Here is a 21,563-nt window from a genome sequence, read left to right on the forward strand (position 1 = left end):
TTTTTGGTATTGTTGCATTCATTTTCAGCCAAGTTAGTGACTAAAATTTTTGTGAGAGATGTTGCTCGGTTACATGGCATGCCACGCACGATTGTCTTAAATCGTGATCGTGTATTTATGAGCGACTTTTGTACGGAGTTTTTCAGATTGCAGAGGACTCGATTGAACTTCAGTTCGGCCTACCATCCATAGACGGACGGCTAAACCGAGGTGTTCAATCGAAGCATTGAGCAATACTTGAGGTGCTTTGTTGGAGAGATGCCGAGACGATGACTGGAGTTCTTATCGTGGGACAACACCGTCTACCATAGTAGTATTGGCATGACTCCATTTGAGGTGGTGTATGGGCGCACGGCTCCGACCTTTCAAACCAGGATCGGAGAACGTTAAACTAACGCACTTATGATCTAGTGGCATCTACAGATCGGACGAAGGTGGACTTAGCATTGATAGATAGAGATGCCACATTGAGGAGGTTGCGTGCCCATCTTAAACTTACTCAAAACCAAATGAAGCAAGTTTATGATCATAGCCTCTCTATCTTCTATCTACCATAATCTCCCTCCTCCCTCTTCACTAACCTACCACCTTTACCGTTGGCAAGGTCTCTCCTAACTTCTAATCTCCCTCATCTGTCGAGTCCTCCCTCTTCTTTGGGATCTCGACCACTTTTCTCTTTCATCTTTATCCCTTAAACAATATCACCCATCCACCCTCATCTCCATTATCATCCATAACCCTAACTTCCACTCCACCCGTCACCATCACCTTTATCCGCATTTTATTGTATTTTCGTCCTAGTTTTAGTTGAAATCTACGAAGGGCGTAAATACAAAAAACGTAGCTTAGGGAGTTACAGATCGATTCCATATAGATTTGTAAGTTTATGACTATGGAAAAATATTTAGTGAATATTTTCCCTCAGTTGCGCGGACTGCTTCCTACAATAAAGTTAGATCTTGAAGGAATTGTTCCATGATTTATCAATGGAATCAGAGCCTATCAATTTGGTACCCTAGAACCTATCAAATATCCATTTAATTAAATATTTGTCATATTTTATTAGAAATTATGTTCTGGGATAATTAAATGTGACACTTTTTTTTTCTTTTAGAATAAACTTTTATTTTATTGCCATGTTCGTCTCCCAATGAAATTTTCTATTTGTTGGAGAAAATGTTCTCCAGCGATTCAGTTAGTTTGGTAATAAGTAATAGATTCAATTTGCAAACATATTGACTTTCCTCACTATAAAACCATATTCTAATTCCACGAAAGATTGATCAGACAGCTAGATCTCCTCTTCCCCTCCATTATTTTTCTTATATTTCTCCTTTTTTTTCTTCCTTTTTTTCTTTCTCGTGCTGTTCACTATCATTCTCTTCCTCCTGTCCTTCATCTTCTACCAATATATATTGATCATCAAGCATCTCAATAATGGTGGATCTACTACGAAGCATGTATGGACTTTTTCAAAGTCTGAACATAAAACATACTTTAGGTCCACCCAACTATCCTACTAGATGAATCAGTCTATTGAGCCGTCTCAATTGCTTTCTCATTTTTTGTTTCCTCAAAACGTCTCCTCAATTGGATGTTTTTGGCCTTTAATTCTAGGATTTCTTGTTCCATTTGGCCCATTTGTCTATTCAGATCATCCACAACTTTTAATAAATTGTGGATGGATGATTCTTGCTCACCAAAGACTTCTAAGTTGCATTCCTCTTGAAGAAAATAAATTTTGCATTTATATAAACTTATGGATAATTTAATACAAATAATTTAGTGTACAACTCAATCTATACTTGGATGAGTCTTTTTCTTTTCTCAACACATATATATTTTATTCTTAGTAAAATTTCATCTGAACCATAATCCAATTCTTTTACCATTTATTTTTCCTCTTGAGTAAGCTAAATGTGAAGAATGATTTAGAAAAGACACAGTTTATATAAGCATATCGTGCAAGAGTTGCGAGAGTACCTTTCTAGAACTCCATAACACTAGTCTATTGAAATATTATAGGAGTCATGTAAAATTTGACAATGCTCTAGGAACCAAACCTATGATAAGAAAAGTAAAAATAGTTAAAATAATCTAAAGTAAAAAAATTATAATTATCGACATAATTATGATTACCGTCAATATAATAATATATCCACTTATGTATACTTTATTGTTATCCTCCCCGTTGCCTTCATAGAGTTGACCATCTCAACAGTCTATTAGAAAGAGTTGAAGAGGAACTCATGAAGCCAATCCCCAATTATATTTACAAATATATTAAATATTTTTAATATAGGGAATAAGCTTCGAGAGGCAATCATAATTACTACGCTAAAATGAAAATGACTTTCTCAATAAATGATCCTATAAATTCTTACAAATTGGGTAAATCTTCACCGCAGAATATAGACAAAAATAATGAACTCCGACAAAAATTTAAGAGAAAAAAAAATAAGAACCTCAAAATATTGCAAAATAACTGAACAATGTTGCTAAATGTTAACATTAACATCCTTATATGTATATATATTATCAATGCTCAAGTAACTGAACAATACATATAGTGAGAATACAAAATAACTAGTCAAAAAAATAGAGCGAAATATCTAGCTTGCTTACCGATGATTAGAATAGCTTTTGATAAAATTGTTGACGAGATTTTGGGAAAACGTATGATTGATAAAGCGAAAATTATATAGTACAACAAAGTGATAGCTAAGACGGATATCCCTTAGCAAAACCCTATTTCGTTGAAGGAACAAATATTTTTTTTATTCAAACTCATTAATTGCTATTTTTTTAACTGGCCAGCTATACTCAGAGTACAAAAATGACAAAGTTGGAAAAAAAGAGGATTTAAGTCTCAAGTGCAAAGAAAACTGAAGACGGTTCTAATTTACAAAAATAAAAACTAAATGTGTTTCTGATGCAAATTTCTTAATATCTAAAATAGTTCTAAATAAAATACTAATATGACTGAGTGACCCACTAGTCGAATCAGTGATTCGATCTCCAATCGGGTCAAAGGCTGATTCGATTCTGATATATACTGGTGAGGTTGCACTATAGATCTTCTTTTCTTGACGTCGGTTTTCGTCCAAGCCGACCTCAAGCATAAGTCGCGCGTATCCGACATTTTTCCACCCGAATATGAATCCAAGGGCTGTGGTCCTGTGGAATGTGATAAATGTATAGGAGCCATCGATGTGCATCCATCCGCCACCTGGACGGACGGAATCCAAACACCTTTTTTCTCCGTGCTAATCACTGCCTCCTGTATTAAGCTAAGGCAGTTTAATAGACACGTCGTGGAGCAAAGGAGTAATAATCCCCGGTCCGCTCACCGGTAGGTAAGAGAGGCGAGTGACAAGTGGGGACCAACATTCCCTTTCCTCTGCCATAGCAGGCGGCTCTCTTGTCGTCACGCCTCATCCACCCCGGAACCAAACACCCCAGCGCAGCTCCAGAACACTCATCGGAACCCGGATGATGACGATGACGATGGCGGATCGCGTAACTGGCGTTGGAATTGGCGCTGTCTCGTCAACATCCGCTGCTTCCTCTGCCCTCGAGGAGGAGCTGTCCTTGCCGATCATCCTCGCGGAGCGCCTCCGCAAGGCCGTAGCCGATGCCGACTACTTCAAGTCCGAGTGCTGCGAGCTCGGCCGCCTCGCGGACCCCATCGCCGAGTCCCTCCGCGCTCTCGTCCGTTGCCTCTCCGCTTCCCCTTCCCCCGTTTACGAGCGACCCGCCCGCCGCGTCGCCGCTGAGGCCTCGAAGGCCCTCGACCGCGCCCTGTCCCTCGCCCGCCGATGCCGTCGGCGGTCTTCCCTCCTCCGCCGAGTGGCCGCTATCGCCACTGGTTCTGCCGACTTCCGTAGAGCCTTTTCCGTCCTCGACGCTTCTCTCGCCGACTTGAAATGGCTTCTCTCCATCTACTCCTCCTTCGACGCCCTTAGCCTTCCCCCAATCGCAAGCACCGACCCCATACTCGCCTGGGTCTGGTCTTACATCGCAGCCGCTCAGATGTCCCCCAACCCATCCGACCGTGCCGAGGCCGCCGTCTCCCTCGCCAACCACGCCCTGGACAGCCACCGCAATCGAAAGATCATCGTCGAAGAGGGCGGCGTGCCGCCGCTCCTCACCCTCCTCCGCGGCGTCGACTCCAATTCTTCATCCTCCTCCTCCTCCTCCCTCGACGCCCAGATTGCCGCCGCCATGGCACTCGCTAACCTCGCCACCGACCACGACCTTGTTGAGTCCCTCCTCGCCGAATTCGCCGTCTCTGTCGTCGTCCAGGTGCTCGCCGACTCGCCTATGACGCTGCAAACGCGCGTCGCCGAGCTCGTCGCGCGGATGGCCGACCACGACCCGGGCGCGCAAGAGGAGTTCGCGAGGGAGAACGCCGTGCGGCCCCTCGTCTCCTTGCTCTCGTTTGAGGTCTCCCTTGATGACTCCGCTCCGTCCGGCAGCAAGAAGCCCACCAGCATCCATTCCTTGGTGAGAATTAATCGAGATAGCAAGGGGGAGGGCTCGTCATCAGCTCGCGACCACCATTACTACCACCACGTGCACCACCGCAAGGAGAGGGAGGACGAGAGCGACGAGGTGAAGCTAGTGCTCAAGGTGGCGTGCGCCGAGGCCCTATGGATGCTATCTCGCGATTGCATCTCGAATAGCCGCAAAATAACAGAGACCAAAGGTCTGCTTTGCCTTGCCAAGTTGATTGAGAAGGAGAAAGGTGAGCTCCAGCTCAACTGCCTTATGACCATCATGGAGATCACAGCCGTCGCAGAGGCTGATGCTGACCTCCGCCGCTCGGCATTCAAATTGAACTCTCCGGCAGCAAAGGCAGTGGTGGATCAGCTCCTAAGATTGGTGCAGAAAGGGGCCAGCTCATCACTCCAGATTCCGGCCATTAAGTCAATCGGGTTCTTGGCAAGGACGTTCCCGGCTCGGGAATCTCGCATCCTGAGGCCGTTGGTAGCTCAACTATCGCATTGGAACCCAGATGTTGCTGCAGAGGCCACTGTAGCATTAGGAAAGTTTGCAAACCCAGAGAATTTCCTCCATGTGGAGCATTGCAAGGCTATCATAGAGTTTGGTGGCATCCCCTCATTGATGAGATTGCTGAGGCCGGGAGAGAAGACCCAATTGCCTGCGCTGGTTCTTCTCTGTTACCTGTCGCTGCACGTACCAAGCAATGAAGCACTAGAACGAGCAAAGGCGTTGGGGACTCTAGAATCTGTAAGCCGCAGTGTGGTGGCGCAGCATCCTTCCCTGAAGGATCTGCTTCCGAGAGCCATCTACCATCTCGAGCTTTATCGTGCTGGAGCACATATTCATATAGACGTAGATCCACATGCAATGTAAGTTCTGCTTCCACTGTATTTTTTTCTTCATTATCATGGGAAATTCTTGAAATCCTCTACAATGGAGGATTATGACCACAGGGTTTCAATGTGCTCCAGAATTAGTGTTTCGCAAGGAAAATTGCTTTTCTTATGCTCTTTGATATCTATCTTGTCAAATGTACTCATTTTGGACTTCTAGATTGAGCAAACTGAAATGTGATTAGCATTTTGGGAATGTAAATATATTGTAATTTAGGTTCATTTACATGTGTGAAATGTTTTTATTCTATAATTGTTGTTCCTCTTTTATGTAGATTGAATGTATTACTTGGTGTGACGATAAGGCTTGTCTCTTGTCTAAAGAGGTTATGGGTTTCATGCCTCAAACCAGCCTCTTCAGTAATGAGAGTAAAGCTGCATGTATTTTCCCTCCGTAGACCCTGCATAAGCTAGTCTCAAGCATTGCGATGGCTGTTTTAGAGGGCTTCAAACTTACTCTGTTGAGCATTGAAAATAATTTCTTCAAAAATGAGGGTAAGGCTGCTGACATTTGTGTAGGTGGGAGGCTTGTGCGGAGGGACACCTCCTATTCCATAGATTCATCCTTGCACTAATTCAGACACCTTATTACTGGCCTATGCTTGAATGCTCTGATTATTACTTTTAAGTTCAAGAAATTAATTTAATTTACAATCAAGAGTACTGAAGGTAATTAATTTTTTGTTAGATATTTTTGAGATGTTTTTGATGTGCATGCTGTTCTCTAATATGTTGTAGGTTTATTTATTATCGTATTGATGATAAATTGTTTTTTTTTTTAGCAGTTCAATTATTTTAATCTGGACATGAATTTAAAGATATCATCATCCTACTGACTTACTGTAAGCATGCATTGCATGTACTACTATTTTATGCCCTAGATTGATCTTGGACATTGTGCTTCTCACAGTAACCATATTACCATGATCACTAAAGCTCGTAACATCCCACCTATTGACCTGACCATAATATCTCCTCTGTTTTATCTTGTACTTTCTACCATATTGGTCACTCTATTTTCCAATAAGGTCACCCTTTATGATTTATGATTTTGTTGAATGGTATAAAGGTTGAATCTACTTGAATTTTTTTATTCTTATCTTCTTGTTCTTTTTTCACCAATAGCTTTATTTCTTTTCTCTACCTTCTCTATCATCTTTTTTTCATACTTTTGAGTGGAACCTGACAGCGGATCTCCTAAATCCATCAATGGATTAGCTGCTACATAGATTTATGACCACTCCCAATGCACACTAAATAGCCAACATGGTCGCAAAAGAAGGTTTTTCGCTGGGAACTTGGCGCAAATGTCTTGATGTCAGGATTACAATCTGTTGTAAGAACCTGTCATTTTTCTCGTGCTGTTGTACTTGGCTCATGCCCTAGCGAACATCATATTGCTGGGTGTAATTAGAGCTGCCTTGCTTGCTTCACAAATTACTGAATCATATCTTTAGTTTGTTGATTTGAAGATGAAAATATTTGGATGATGATGTGTATGTTACCGTAATTGGAGCTACAACACTTGCGTCACAGTTACTGAATCAAAATTTTATTCTGCTGATTGCAAGATGAAAACCCTGATTCTTGCAAAGTAATTTTCTATTGGGTAAAATGTGGTTGTGATAAGGATAGTCCTACAGCTAAATTAATTGTATGGATGAGCATTTTATGTTGTCTTTTTCATTGGCTGTGCTTGTTTATTCTGTACTGAGTTTAGTGAGCTTGAATTTGCATGAGAAGTGTTACAGGGTGGTAGCATTATGATTGCAAAGTTGCAATGTCTATGATATCTACATCCGTTTATCTCATGCATTGTCTTTTCATTGTAAAAACTCATTAAAGTAATCAGGATTATTGATCATTTAACAGCTAGTTGTATGCAAAGATCATGTTCTTTTCAGAGTCCAGTAATATTGTATTCCATCGCTAGTGATTTATTGCCTAATGATTGTGAAGTATTCCTTTTTTGCATTCTTCTTTTTTTTTCTTGTTATAAATTTGGCAATTAAACATCGAATGGCAAAAAATTTTAACTATCTAATTAATACTTTCCTGTCAGTCGAAAAAGGAAAAAACCACGGTTTAAAGAAACAAGAAGTACTTACCCCTTTTAGACAATACGTTATTTAAGTGTTGAAGTCCTCAGCTCTTGCTCAAAGTCTGTCTCAATTATCTACTCTATAATTTAATGACTCCTGTGTGATTTGCATGTTTTAATTTTGTTTCAACCCTTACTTTTTTTTCGTTAGGTATATCCAACTAAAAACACCTCTTTTGCATACCTATATCTACCTTTCAAAATGCTTTTCTTTTCTTACAAACAGTCTTTCCTGTTAGGGCTGTCAAGCTCGGGCTAGGGCTCGGCTGAAGCTTGAGTCCAGCTCTGTTAGAGCTAAGCCGAGCTAGAGTTGCGAAAACTAGCTCGAAATTAATATCTAGGCAAGCTTGAGTTGGAGCCGGCTCACCTAGGCTAGGCTCGATAGACTCGATATAAAAGGGTGTTGCCTCGTCCTCTCTCGCGGCGCACCTCCTCTTCCTCTTCTTCTTCTTCTACTGTAGTTGCGGTGCCACCTCCCCCTTCAGCAGCGGCAAGTCATCGCGGTGTCGCCTCCTCCTCCTTCGGCAGCGGCAAGTAGTCGTAGTGCCTCGCCTCCTCCTCCTCCTCCTCCTCCCCCTGGGCTTGATCCGACTCGACTTGATGATAGGCTCATTTCAAGCTCGAGCTCGATCTGACCTAGCTCAGCTCGAGTTGAGCTGAGCCGAGCCTGAGCTGGAGTTAGCTCGCTCAGGCGCGGCTCATTTACACCCCTATTAATTCTTGTTGCTATGGATATCTATTCTTTTGTTTACATGAGTATCCCCAAATCTTCGAAGGTGAGAGAGGATTACAAGAAAAGAACAAATTTGGAGTGGTAGGCATAGTTTTTGACTATTTTAAATATGCACCTAATTTTTTTACATGTTTAATTCAGTTTGAAATTTAAATACAAGATTAGATTTAATTTTATGCTTACTTAGTCAAAGATTTTCAATTATAAGTTACTGATTAGATTAACGATTTATGTAGAAACTTTAAATCCTTTAAAACAATTATTAAATCTGAGAGACAAATGTCTATAGAAATTGTTGTACCAAGCTTATAAGTCGCCGAACTGACAAATAACTTACATATGATTTCTTTTTAAAAATTAGCAAATTTTTTGGCGGATTGAAAATTCGATATAAGTCGCCTAAATCAGTGACTTATCTTTAAAATTGCTGATTGGACTAGCGACTTTAAAACGCGTAATCTCGTATTTAAGTTTTAAGTGTCTTAGATAAATAAAATAATTTTTAATAATAAAAAAACGTAGTGATATCATGATATGCGTGCAAATTAAAGATTTTAAAGTAGCTGCCTTAAGCCCAACATCTTCTCATTAATTTTGAGCTTTTGCCCTTTTTCTGGGGTATTTAAGTTGTAATTAATTTACATCACTTTTGTGATCTCATTTTCTTCGTAAATAACAAATAAAACTATTGCTGCCTTAAGCCCACTTTTCTCAAAATACAAAAATAAACTAAAAGAAATTGATAAAGTTCATTATAGAGATACATTTACAAGAAAATAGATTCTAAAATTTTTGAGGGAGGGGAATTCCTAGTTTGATTAGATTTTAGACATACAATAATGAAAGTCTAAAATATACCAAATTCGAATTAGTTTAGGAATCTGTGTCCTATTAGCTAGGTTTAGAAAATCAATTAAGAAATGAAGTTTGAAAACCAAAATTGAGCGAGAAATGAAATTTCGAATACCATTTCTAATTATGAAAATCAAGCTTAAGTCGGTGACAGAAAATCCAAGGGTAAAAAACAAAAATATGGCAAATGCATGATCATAATATTTTAACGTGGAAACCTCACGGCCAATCGAGAAAGAAAAACCACGAAAATTATATTGTTCATAGAAATAAGTACTTACAACCCCTTTAGACAATCCATCATCCAAGTGTTGAAATTCACGTCTCTTATTCAAAGTCTGTCTTGATTAACTACATAATTAATTGCCTCCAATATGATTTGTTGTACAACTTTACATAGCTCTTCTCAAACTCCTTAGTGGTTGGTGGTGGTAGTTGATATAGATGACTCAATTCAGCTCCTCTAATGCTTTTAGATTATCTTTAATTAAGACTTAACATATGATAAAGCTCTCCTCACACTAAATTAGAATTTTACTCTATGAGAGAACTAGATAACTAATCTAAGCTGATATAAAAAATTTCTTGAGTTCTTTCTTAGATGTCTCACCATTTGCCTTTGGCTCCCTGAAATAGAGGTGATGTATCAACTATTTGTGCTAGGACAAATCACCAAAGAAAACTCAAAGTTTATTTCAGAATCTTAATTCTCCTTGTTGTCCTACATGCAATTGTTCGAACACCATAAATTTCGTCTGGATGCCACTTAAGTTTTCTTAAGTAAATGCATTCTAGCGTCCATACGGGTCTTGAAAATTGTATGCTGAATTTAAATTTTGCTTGTCCTGTCTTAATTTTTTTTCATACGACTTATTCTTTCATAAGCTATGTGATTTGGTTGTATACTTGAATCTAACTTGTACAACTCTAATGCATGTGGATTTGTTCACGAATTTCCCATTATGAAAGTATTACGCTTACGATTTTTTTCTTGGCAATTTCGTGATAAAACACAAATCTTAAACAAACCTAGAATTTACAAAATTTTATAATGTCAAGGCACACAAAAACTTATGTTTGAAATTAATTCTTGTAAGATTAAAAACACTCAAAAAGCCCCGTGAAAAGCAGAGTATAATACGAAAATGATTTGATACATAATTTTTGATACATAATTTTCAAATCAATTTCAATATGATAATTTCAGTGATGCTAAGTAAACATATCCAATACTCTTCTAGCATAGAATCAAGTTATGAAAAATATTCAAATAATTTCGTACTTGATCAAGCAAGTTATAACAAATATAATTTTCATAAGCAAACAAGAGCAAATATATGTACATGCCAAATATCAAGCCATGATAAGCAATATTAAGTATGTCAAGCTTTGAGAGAAACATTAAAACACAACTATAAAAACCATTCTCCCCATTATCATAAATTTACAAGGGTAAAATATTAATATACAACATTAATATTAGTAGAGAAGATGATCTCGAAGCAATCTATAAACATGAAATTGTGTTTTTCTAAAAATATTTAATTAAATCCAAATAAAGCCATATAAGCCTCAGCCCAATAATGACATCCAAAAGGGTGTGGTTAATGTCCGGATACAAAAGCAATATCAAGTGTCCTCTGCATGGGCCACAGATGCTAAATTCATAATTGAATTTAATAAAAAAAAATCAACTTCAATCCAAAATACAAAAATCTACATAATAGTTTTTCCATGAACAAAGCATCTAGAGATCAAGCACTTTTCTATTATGTATGATTTTAAGTAATAAATTCAATGAAAAATCTAATCATACACTAATGTGTAAACATAGGTCAACATATAATAAATTTAAAAGTGAAACCAACTATAAGCATAAAATACTCAAGATTTGCAACGAAGGATTTTATTTAGGAATGTAAGGTAGTCATTTTGTTAAAAATTTTCAAAATAATTTCATCCATTATCTTTTTGACAAATTTAACTCAGAGGATTTCCAATTTTTTTAATTTGTGAAACCACAATGACTCATTTTTACTTGAGTATTCATGTCAAGGTGTTTTCACATTTATCCTTCAAAGTAGCCTTTTTTAATGTAATTTTGAAGATTTGATCTAATATGCAATTGCAACAACGATAAAAGTCAATCTAATATGATCAAATATGAATATCATACAATTTTCTAATTACTTGATTGGGATGTTGTCGATCGTGTCCACTGTCAAAAGATTGCATGAAAGTAACCTCATGCAATTGAGATATACTTTTATTTCTTAGTTTGAGGTTACTTTCATGCAATTGAGTTCGTTAAACAGCAGTTCACTTCAGCGAAGCACAACGCATGTGGGCTGAATGATTGAGTCCACTTAATAGTAGATCACCACAATTATCCATATCTAAATGATTGCTCTAAAATAAGAGTACTTCGCTTTGATACTAATTAGAATTTCAATACATATGGGATTTTTAGTTTAAAAACTAGAAAAGTTGAAGTTTAGTTGGAATAGAAAAATAGATTATGAATCATACTTTAAAAACCAAAACCATATAAGAGAAAAAATATTGAGTAATAATAGAAAAAGTAAATACATGGCAAATAAACAACTAAGATATTTTTTTGTAACATTAAAAACCTTTCGGTCTCTCAAGAGAAAAAACCGCAAATCCAATCAAACCGGATCAAGCTATATCATATAGTTTGTAGATAAAAGAAGTACTTACAATTTATAGACTGTCCATCATATAAGTATTTAAGCTCAATCTCTTATAGATTATTAATTTGGAATTTATTAGTTATTTTAATCAAATTTATGTTTTGCTTAAATTACACTCACACCCCTTGATTAATAGCCTAATAAAACACTAATGTAAAAAACTTGACACTAACACGTCATAAATAAATGAAAATAATAAAAAATGACATTCTATTAGTACGTCGTGAGGTTTTTTGACAGAAACCAGTCATGTTCTTAGCACATGGCCATTTATATTGTATTTCATGACACAAGTGCTCTCATTCCTTATTTTAATAAATAATTGACTAAAATGCCCTCTTTTTCCTTCTAATAAACTCTCATCTAAAAGCTTTGATCCCTATCTTCTCTTCCTCTTCCTATCTCTCTACCATCTTCCTAGCTCTCTCCCCTCTTTCCTTCTCATCAGAAGCTTAGCTACTCCCCCTTTTCTCTTCTTCTTCGAAAGCTTCATTTCTCTCCGTTCTTCTTCGAAAGCAAATGAAAAATTAAAAGAAGTTAATACAAAATTGCTAAAGAGGTGAAGAGTTGGAGAAGCATATTACATCCTTTAAAAAAAGGGAAAGCAGCAAGTGTAGTTGTATTAGTTTATATTGACAATGAATCAGGAATCCATCGAACAAGTATTTACTCTGAACTTATTACTAGCTGACAATGAATGAAGGGATGATTATAAAATTATTGTGCATTAAGATACACAACTAAACATTTCATTAGTTACAAATATTGTTTCATAAAATTCTAAAATTATGTTGTATTAAGATACACAGTTAAACGTTTCATCAATTACAAACATTGTTTCATATCACCGTATCATACCATACAATTAATACATTTGAAACAAACATGAGCACCATATCCAAAAATTGTTTCACATCACAATCTAAATATTAAATATGTCTACGACATGTTACAATAAATATTAACACAACCAAAACACCGACAAATTTAACATCAACAAAAGACCAATAGTTTAACATCACCAAAAATAGCAACAAGTTTAATATCATCAAACTACCAACATTTATAACAACACTTTAAGTTTACATTGTCCATAGTGAGTACTGATTTGAACAAATCAGTTGTCTATTGATTCTTGAGTTCCTAAGATGTTGCAGTCTCTTCTTTGATCTCTTCCTCTTTCGCTTCCTCTTCCTCTTCTACTTCCACTTCCTTCAGGTCTTCTAGTTCCTTCAGGTCTTCCAGTTCCTTCAACTTTTCTAGTTTCTTCACCTCTTCCACTTCCTTGCACACTTTTTGCCCTTTAAAGAAGATTGCTGTTGAAAGACAAATGCTAATAGTTAGAAAATAATTAGTTATGAAAATATTGATCGTTAGGATATAGTTTGGATACCTTCACCTTGAATTTGCTCATGTCTCTAGATGTTTCTATTGATCATGCTAATCTGGAACTTGCAGCTATTTTAAAACTTCCAACTGATCCTATTGTTCTGCAAAACTTAACATTGTTACTATATTATTTACAATATCTACACCTTGAGGAAATATGTCTCCTTACAAGAGAATGATTTCTAGGTTCATCTTCAACTTTTCTTCTTTTTTTCTTAGGTCTACTAGGAGCTTTTCTACAATGTGGAGGCATGATAGAATCAAAAGATGTATGAACCCATTCTGACTTATCACATATAAGATAAATCATATAGTTGTAAGTGTTGACAAAAGTGTTAGTATAAAAATATTCAGCAACAAAATCTTTTGGTTGTTTTTGGTCAACAAATATCACAATAGCTACATGACAAATATATGAGAAAATTACAATATTATGTTTTGAATTGTAGGTCAACAATATAAGATCTGAATGTGGTTTGACTTCAAAAATTGAACTTGCTGCATATATAGTCTCACACTCTCTAGCCTCTATTTTCTCTTTTCTAGCTTTCTTTGAATCTTAGGACAAACTTTATATTTGAAACTAGCACTAAGTTGCATTCTTTCATTGTACCTAATTGTCAACTATCTTCTTATTTACTCTACTATTGTAATGATTGATTTATCCCTACAATCCTTTTAGTATATATTAAATGCTTCACTCATGTTGTTTACAATCCTATCACACTTAGTTATAGGATTTTGTCTACTCCTAGCCTAACAAACATGATTCTCTTTCATCAACCAAGTATAAGCTTCTGCATTTAGCTCCTTAAATGCATCTATTTCTCGCAAATATATTCTTGACACTTGTCCAATTTTTTATTTATAACTTTCTTTATAGTGATCTAATAAATATGATATTTTAGGTGTGAAAGTAAACTTGATATTCGATAAATTTTCTATACAAATATATTTGAAATTAGATGTTACCTATGTGCAACTAGGCCTACAAGATATTATTCATAGTATTTTTTAGATTGACATTTTCTCGATATAATTTACTCTTTTAGCCTTAACTTTTAAGAAAAATGCCCTTTTGATATAATTCTTGTCAGGTTGGAAAGACAACTCAAAGATCTTCAAATTTTTTTCTAGTCACAAATTCTAATTCAACCGTTTTGGCTGTCAACAAAGTGCTACAAAACATAGAAAAAATTTGCCTAAAATCTACATACATTAAGGGGTTGTTTGGTTGGGTGTTTTTCTAGATGCTACATTAATAGATTCAGTGTCTAACTCTAAACTCATTATTTGGTTTGGTGCACTAAATCTAAACAAATGTATTTTGAAAAACTAGTTAAGACTCAGATGCAGTCTTTCGACATCCGAAAGACATCTGGTCTAACATAACCCATCTTTTTTTCATTTCTTATTTTCTTCTCCAACCCTAACTCATTTCTCATCTCATTTTCTATTCTCCTCTTTGACTCCTCTATTATCGGTGCATCGTCCAAAGGTTTCTTTGTCGCCACATCGTCGAAGTGTTTTTCTCCCCCTTGCTTAGAATCCTTGCATTTTAGCTCCCCCATTGTCGTAAAGCAACAGAGGAGCAACAAAACAAATTGTAGCTTTTCTTTCCTGCCCCACTTCGCAGCCTTTATTAAGACCTTAAATTCTGCTTAAAATTTTGGCTAAGAAGGATCATAGCTAAGACCATATATTGAACCCATAATGGATCTTTGCCTTACCAAGAAGGAAAAATTAATGATGAAGATTGAAGGATCATTGCCAAGACTGTATATTACACCCTCAATAGACTATTTGTTTGCTTATTACGCAGAAGGAAAATTGGACAAAAGACTGAGAGTTAATGGCGAGGATGGCTTTGAAGAGGATAGATGATAACTTTCCTCTTTGCTATAGCTAGATGTTTGTTAGAATGGAAGAACAAGGCTGCCATAGCTAGAGCCATAGTTTAGATCTGTAGAAAGGACTTGTCCAACCAAGTCACTTCACACCTAGTCCATTTAAAATTGAAACAAGAGAGAGAGAGAGAGAGTATTAAAATACACTTGATATTGATGTTACATTACATAGCTATGTAGGATAATATAATAAATTATGTAGGAATAGAAGTGGAGAACTGGTCCTATTGATTGAAGGGAGACATATTAAATTTATTATTACTAGTTGATCAATAGTCTTCGATAACTTATTTTCTATTTCATCTAAAATTCTTTTAGATGATAACATAGATGAGCAAAACATAAATCTTATAGACATTTGCAATTTTATATGCATTAGAAGTTTTGCAGAGTAATTTTACTTGAGGTTTCATATGTTTCAGAATAAATTAACAACGAAGATAAAAAAACTTCCTTCTTTTGTGTATCTATAGCATTTCCAGTTTCTCAATTTTTATTTCTCCATATAAAATTTGCTTATCTAAGGACATGGCATACTTTTCTATCAGCTAGTGTTGATATAAATGGTGAAGATACTTCCTCAGTGCTGACTTCTTATTTACTTGATTTGAGTTATCTATCGAAAATAGATTAGCGCCAACTTTTGTAATACCTTTGAAACTATTGTAATACATCATGCATGTTTCATAGATTGATGGATTTATTAGCTTGTATAGTGAACTTCACATTATGCATACTTTTATCGTCTCTGGCATAACTCTTTGCATAGAGTTAAAAAGAATTTCTTGGAGTAGATAGATATTGAAATATAAGATGCTATTGAGCAGATGCAAGCTACAACATTTAGTGTGATGACTATTGAATTTGTTTTTTTTTTGTGGTTTAAAAAAAGGCTTCGATTGAATAAGAAACCTATTATATATTGATAAGTAGAGAGAGAAAATTGTATCAATAGACTATTAGATAGTACATATGAGGTAAGCATATATATGATTCGATTAAAGAGGTCTACCTTCTTTAACTTGTGCACAATTTTAAGAAGGATCTATGTCTCTTGAGAGATTCCAACAATATCTTGATTGAGGAGCGGGTGTTTATGTTCCTACATATTATTGGGCATAATGTTCATAATAGGGTTATTAGATACAATTTTATTTGATCTGGTGAAACTGTAAGCAATTTTAGTTGCCATTGGTGAGCTTTGTCAGGATTATGTGACACCTCCACTTCTCACAGTTCAGTCATATATTGCCGATCGACCAAAATATATGTCATTGTTTAATGTATATCAAATATTTGAGTACACATTTATATAGATATAATACTAATGGACCATTTAATCATGATGCCATGTATGTACCAGGATTGCATAGGAGCAATAGATGAAACACATATACATGTATTTGCACCTACGAGCATGGTTGAACAATTTTGAGGAAGAAAGGGTTTCCCAACATAATATATTCTTGCGGCAGTAGACTTTAGTTTAAATTTCACTTATGTTCTTGCCGAGTGGGAAGGATCAGCTCATGATGCATTAGGCAGGCCAAATGGCTTGAAAGTATCTTGAGGTACTTTTCGAGCAAAGCAACTTACCATTTATATTATATGTTATATATAATTAATTTATATTTTTATTCTAATATAAGAAAATATTACTTGTGTGATGTTGGCTACGCCAACTAAATATGGATTCCTTGCTCCATACCTTGGTATACGATATCATCTAAAAGACTGGGGTTCTCGAACACCTTCCAATCCTAGAGAACTATTTAATTTTTGCATTCATCTGCCTGCACATCAATTGAGTGTGCATTCAGGTCTTTGAAGAATCGTTTCAAGATTTTGACATCTAGACCATTTTACCCATTTCGAGATCAAGTTGATACTGTATTAGCATATTGTATTCTTCATAATTTCATAATGATGGATGGTGTTGACTATTTAATTTCTAATGAAGAACAATGGGTTCCTATATAAAATGGCTCAAGAGATGTGGTGAATAGAGCAAATAGAAGAGATACAAATATATAGATTGTATTTTTGAACATCTTTGATTTATTTTGAACTAAGTTGTTTGTACTTTTTTATTTCTATCATGTGATTGTTTGCGTTTTTATGATTTGGAACAATTGTAATATTTTTTTTTTCTTTCATGTGAATTTTTAATTTACAATTCTCATGTTTATGTTGTTTATTAGTCTTTTTTTTATCACATCTATCTGTGAGTAAACTTTGTTCTTATTAATCTCTTACGGTTATCCTTCTAAGTTTAGCTAGCCCATTTCTCCACTAATGTAGATTCAATTGTGATTATTTATTTCTTTCTTTCTTTCTTTGTGTAAATGATTATTTATTTGTTTCTTTCTTTGTGTAAATGATTATTTATTTGTTTCTTTCTTTGTGTAAATGTGATTTATCCACTAATGTAAATGATTGGCATCTTGCAATCCTTTAATTTTTTATTTATCATGAATTTTGATATGCCGACAAGTGATGGTTCTAAGAAAGTCTCACACAATCTTCATTGGACTTCTAGTATGAATCATTTTTTTCTTGACTTCATGGCTAGTCAAGCTAAAGATCGCCTGAAACATAAGATTGGATTTAAAACTACTGCAATTATAGCTACAGCAAGAGAAATACACCAGAAATTTGATAAGCCTATGACAGAAAGCAACATTCGATACCATTTAAGGCATTTGGAGAATATGTGGAAACGTATCAAGAAACTTAAGGAGTTAAGTAGTGTAGGATGGGATGAGAAGGAGAAAAAAAAATAGTAATGGAAAAAGAGGAGTATGAAACATATATACAGGTATTTATATAAATTATCAGCTTTAAAATTTACTTATTTCTTCGTGATGCTTATGTTTATGTAATATCTTAATGTGCAGGCAAATAGTAAAGATGAGCCTTTTATCAACAAGCCTATTGAAGATTATGATTTGTTAGCTATTGTTTGTGACAATAATTATGCCACTGGCTATTTTGTTAAGCAACTAACAGATCCACATGGTGGAGGATTAAGGTGCAATAGTATTCCAATTAATGACGAACCTACTAGATGTCGTTCAAGGCCTAGTGAAGATTATGATGAAGATCATCTAACATGGAAAATGAACCAATACAATCCAACTCCTTCGGAAAGGGCAAGAATTGCAAAAGTTGCTATGGCTCTTGATAGCTCAAAATCAAAGCATTTTGTTGATGAACTCTACACTGAAGTAATGAAGCTAGAACAAAAATGATATAACCATGAAGATTTGGCATCTGTCTATGACTATTTACTTGAAAAGGATACACAAGCTAGAGGTTTTATAGCCAAGTCAGTGAAACATAAGAAGTTATGGCTCGATAAGTATCTTTTACATATTAAGGGTACTAAAGCTGATCGCTTTAACTAAAATAGACTTTTGAGTTATTTTCAAGTGTTAGACTTTGTTCTTCAGACTATACAATTTTATTTTAATACTTATCATACTATATTAGTATGTAATGTACTTTATTCAGCACAAGGCATGAGTTGTAAGAATCTTTTTTTGTTCAACTATGTCGAGATTTTCTTCTTTTTTTTATTAGGACATTGCTTATTTTAAGATAGTTTTATTTGAATTCAGCGTTTTGCTATGTTCGTAATGACATAGTTTTATTTGAATTTCAATGTTTTGCTATGTTCGTAATGACATTTTTATTTGAATTTCAGTGTTTTGCTATGTTTGTAATGACTTACACTAGTAGAGTTTTAAATCTCCAAAAGAATTCATAGCTATTTTATTTTTATAATATTAAAATAGTATTATGAAATACAACCAACCAAACACTTATTTACCAAATACATTATTATAAAATACAATAAACCAAACATGTGTTTAACAAATGCAGTATTATAAAATACGATCAACCAAATAATCCATTTGTTTCTCTAAATGTAACATCTAGACAAACATGTATTTCTTAATACATATGCATTTCTAAATACAAGAAATCAAACAGCCATGGTCTTTATTGTTTCAAATTATTTCAAATACGGAAGAACATTCTCAAGCCTATAAAAGAAGGTCACTACCTTATGTTGAAGCAAAAGTTTGAAAAATAAATCAAAGGATACAAAAGGGTGGAATCTAGTTCAGCCCATATTGGAGAAGAAGAGAACTTCTCACTTGACAAATTTTTCTTTTTATCTTTTTTTAGTGAGATTATTTATAAATTAAACTTTTTGGGAGTTGTTAAACACCTTAGGTAGTTTGTGTTTTTGATTTACTTTATGAAGAAGGTGAAAAGCTTTCTGTATTTTATGGATGAGAGATCACGTAGATCTCTTGGATGGTGGATTTCTCGACTCAAAGCAAATATTATTTTGAGAAAAGGGATTTTGGGGGATAAATCTCTTGTGTAAAGGTTGCTAGCACCATGATAAGCTAGTGATGTATGTCTTTAAATTTTTAGCGAATTCTAATAGAATAAACCTTGAGGAGTGGACGTAAGCATTGGCAAAACCACTATATATTCTAGTGTCATATTCTCTCTCATTTCTTTATTTATTTTATTTAAATTTTAATAGCATAATCATACACATAAGTATAAAGTTATTTATTTGCATTCTCTTAATTTACATGAAGCTTTGTATTTCAAATTATTATTACAGTTTGTGTTTATACTTATATATTTGATTTTTATCTTGACATTTAGTTTATAAACCTAATTCACCCTCCTCTTAGGTTGCTTTGAGGATTTTATGTAGATTTTCATGTTCTTATATTTTTACCCCTGCATTGATTTTCATGTGATTTATGTAGGGTGTGATTTGTAAAATTTTCTATAATTAAATACACACAATTTATGAAACTTTGTGCACATCTTTTATATAAGCAGTATACATTTTCTCATAAAAAGGTGTGTATTAATATAATAGTTGAATGCATTTAGATTCAAAAGTCTAATCTTAATTTTGACATTTTGTCATTAGTGCTAAGACATTCTGTTTTAAGTAAGTAATGATGCATATTATTCTATTTCAGGTATGATATCTTGAAACAAAGTTTAGAGAAAACAAGAGATGTTGAATTATTCTTGCAAATGGGAAATAAAGTTTAGAGGTAACAAGAGATATTGAATTATTTTTTACAAATGTGTATGTCCTTGTAGATGAGGAAATAGATAATTATGGAGAAGTAGAAAATATTTATAACAACCAACTCTAAACACGTGTATGGCATGAGCCCACATGGCACGTGCAAGGCACTTGGCAACTTGGTTAGTTGTCGACAATCAAATAAACTTGTATTAATACCATAATTTATCCAGAATATCTAAACCAAGAATAACTCATGTTTGAATATCAACAACATACTAATAATCCTAATAGGGCCCCACACAGGCTACAACATATCATCAAGAGGATCCCACTATTATACACAACAATAATTTATACATAATACAACAAGTACATAGTCACATGTTTATATTAACAACAAGGATAAAAATATCACTCTGAAAGTCATTTGATACATCATATAACATGACTCATCTAACGTACAACACTAACCATACTTTACTCTAATATGACTGGAATTAGACTTAGATATCTCGAGCTAAATGTCTTTTGTTTTTTTAAGGAATAATTTTTTTTTCTAACTGTCACGTTCAAACACAGGGAAGTCATGTTCGAACACCTGCACACATTCATAAATAAAGAGAATGTGTTTAGCACGTTTGAATGGCCTCATTCGAATGCCTGCATAAGTTTGCAAAGACAGATAACGTATATAGAGCATTCAAATATGATTGACAAAACTGCACTATTTCTAGGGCTGTCTTTGACTGTTTTGCTTATTAGGTTAGCCTCTAAATATGTGGAAGGTAACATTATGATCACTATTAAATGAATTGAGTTTTTTTCCTAAATCTTTTTCTCTCCTTCACTCTTGTTCTCTCCTACCATGGCTACGCTGCCTCTAACCTTCACAACTGGCTTATCCCCCTAGACCCTTAGCGAAGGCCCTCTTCTTTCTCATCTTTAACTCTCCCTTACATCCAAATATTCCCTATTGAAACCAAGATCACATCATACTCTTCCATCATTGGCTAGACCTCTAAGGGAGTATCCTACTCTACTTGTTCACCTAGGTTTTTGGAGAGGAGAAATAATGAGAGTTATGAGCTAAAAGCTCACTAAATAGACATTACCCCGAATTAGTGACGCCAAACAGAAAGTAAATCATGTACTGAATAATATGAATCAGAAATAAGCATGATGTCATGTATGAGCATGTATATATATGTATCATCGATAACATATATATAAATATAATCAATATTATCTCATGAATGAGCATATTATATCCTCAACCAAAAATATATCTCATGTTAAAATTATAATATAACATCGCCTGATATAACAATAGATGATGTATAACAATTATAATTCAGTTATAATAGTCACATAAGTAATGATGCATGATGCAT

General features: G+C 34.9%; 1 protein-coding gene across 1 annotated transcript; it reads left to right on the forward strand.

Annotated features, from left to right (window-relative positions):
* Positions 1-3,329: 3,329 nt before the first annotated feature.
* On the forward strand, positions 3,330-5,625 carry LOC140793038 (uncharacterized). Its single transcript, XM_073144371.1, has one exon. It carries the CDS (start codon positions 3,493-3,495, stop codon positions 5,377-5,379), a length of 1,887 nt encoding a protein of 628 aa, XP_073000472.1. The 5' UTR covers positions 3,330-3,492; the 3' UTR covers positions 5,380-5,625.
* The last annotated feature ends 15,938 nt before the right edge of the window (positions 5,626-21,563 follow it).

The sequence above is a fragment of the Typha latifolia genome, chromosome 7 (genome assembly GCF_019914945.1).
Source record: "Typha latifolia isolate L0001 chromosome 7, TyphaL0001v2, whole genome shotgun sequence".
Classification (NCBI taxonomy): Eukaryota; Viridiplantae; Streptophyta; class Magnoliopsida; order Poales; family Typhaceae; genus Typha; species Typha latifolia.

Bases quoted from the DNA above. Each gene is read 5' to 3' on its own strand.
- LOC140793038 (XM_073144371.1), top strand. From the start codon at position 3,493: ATGATGACGATGACGATGGCGGATCGCGTAACTGGCGTTGGAATTGGC.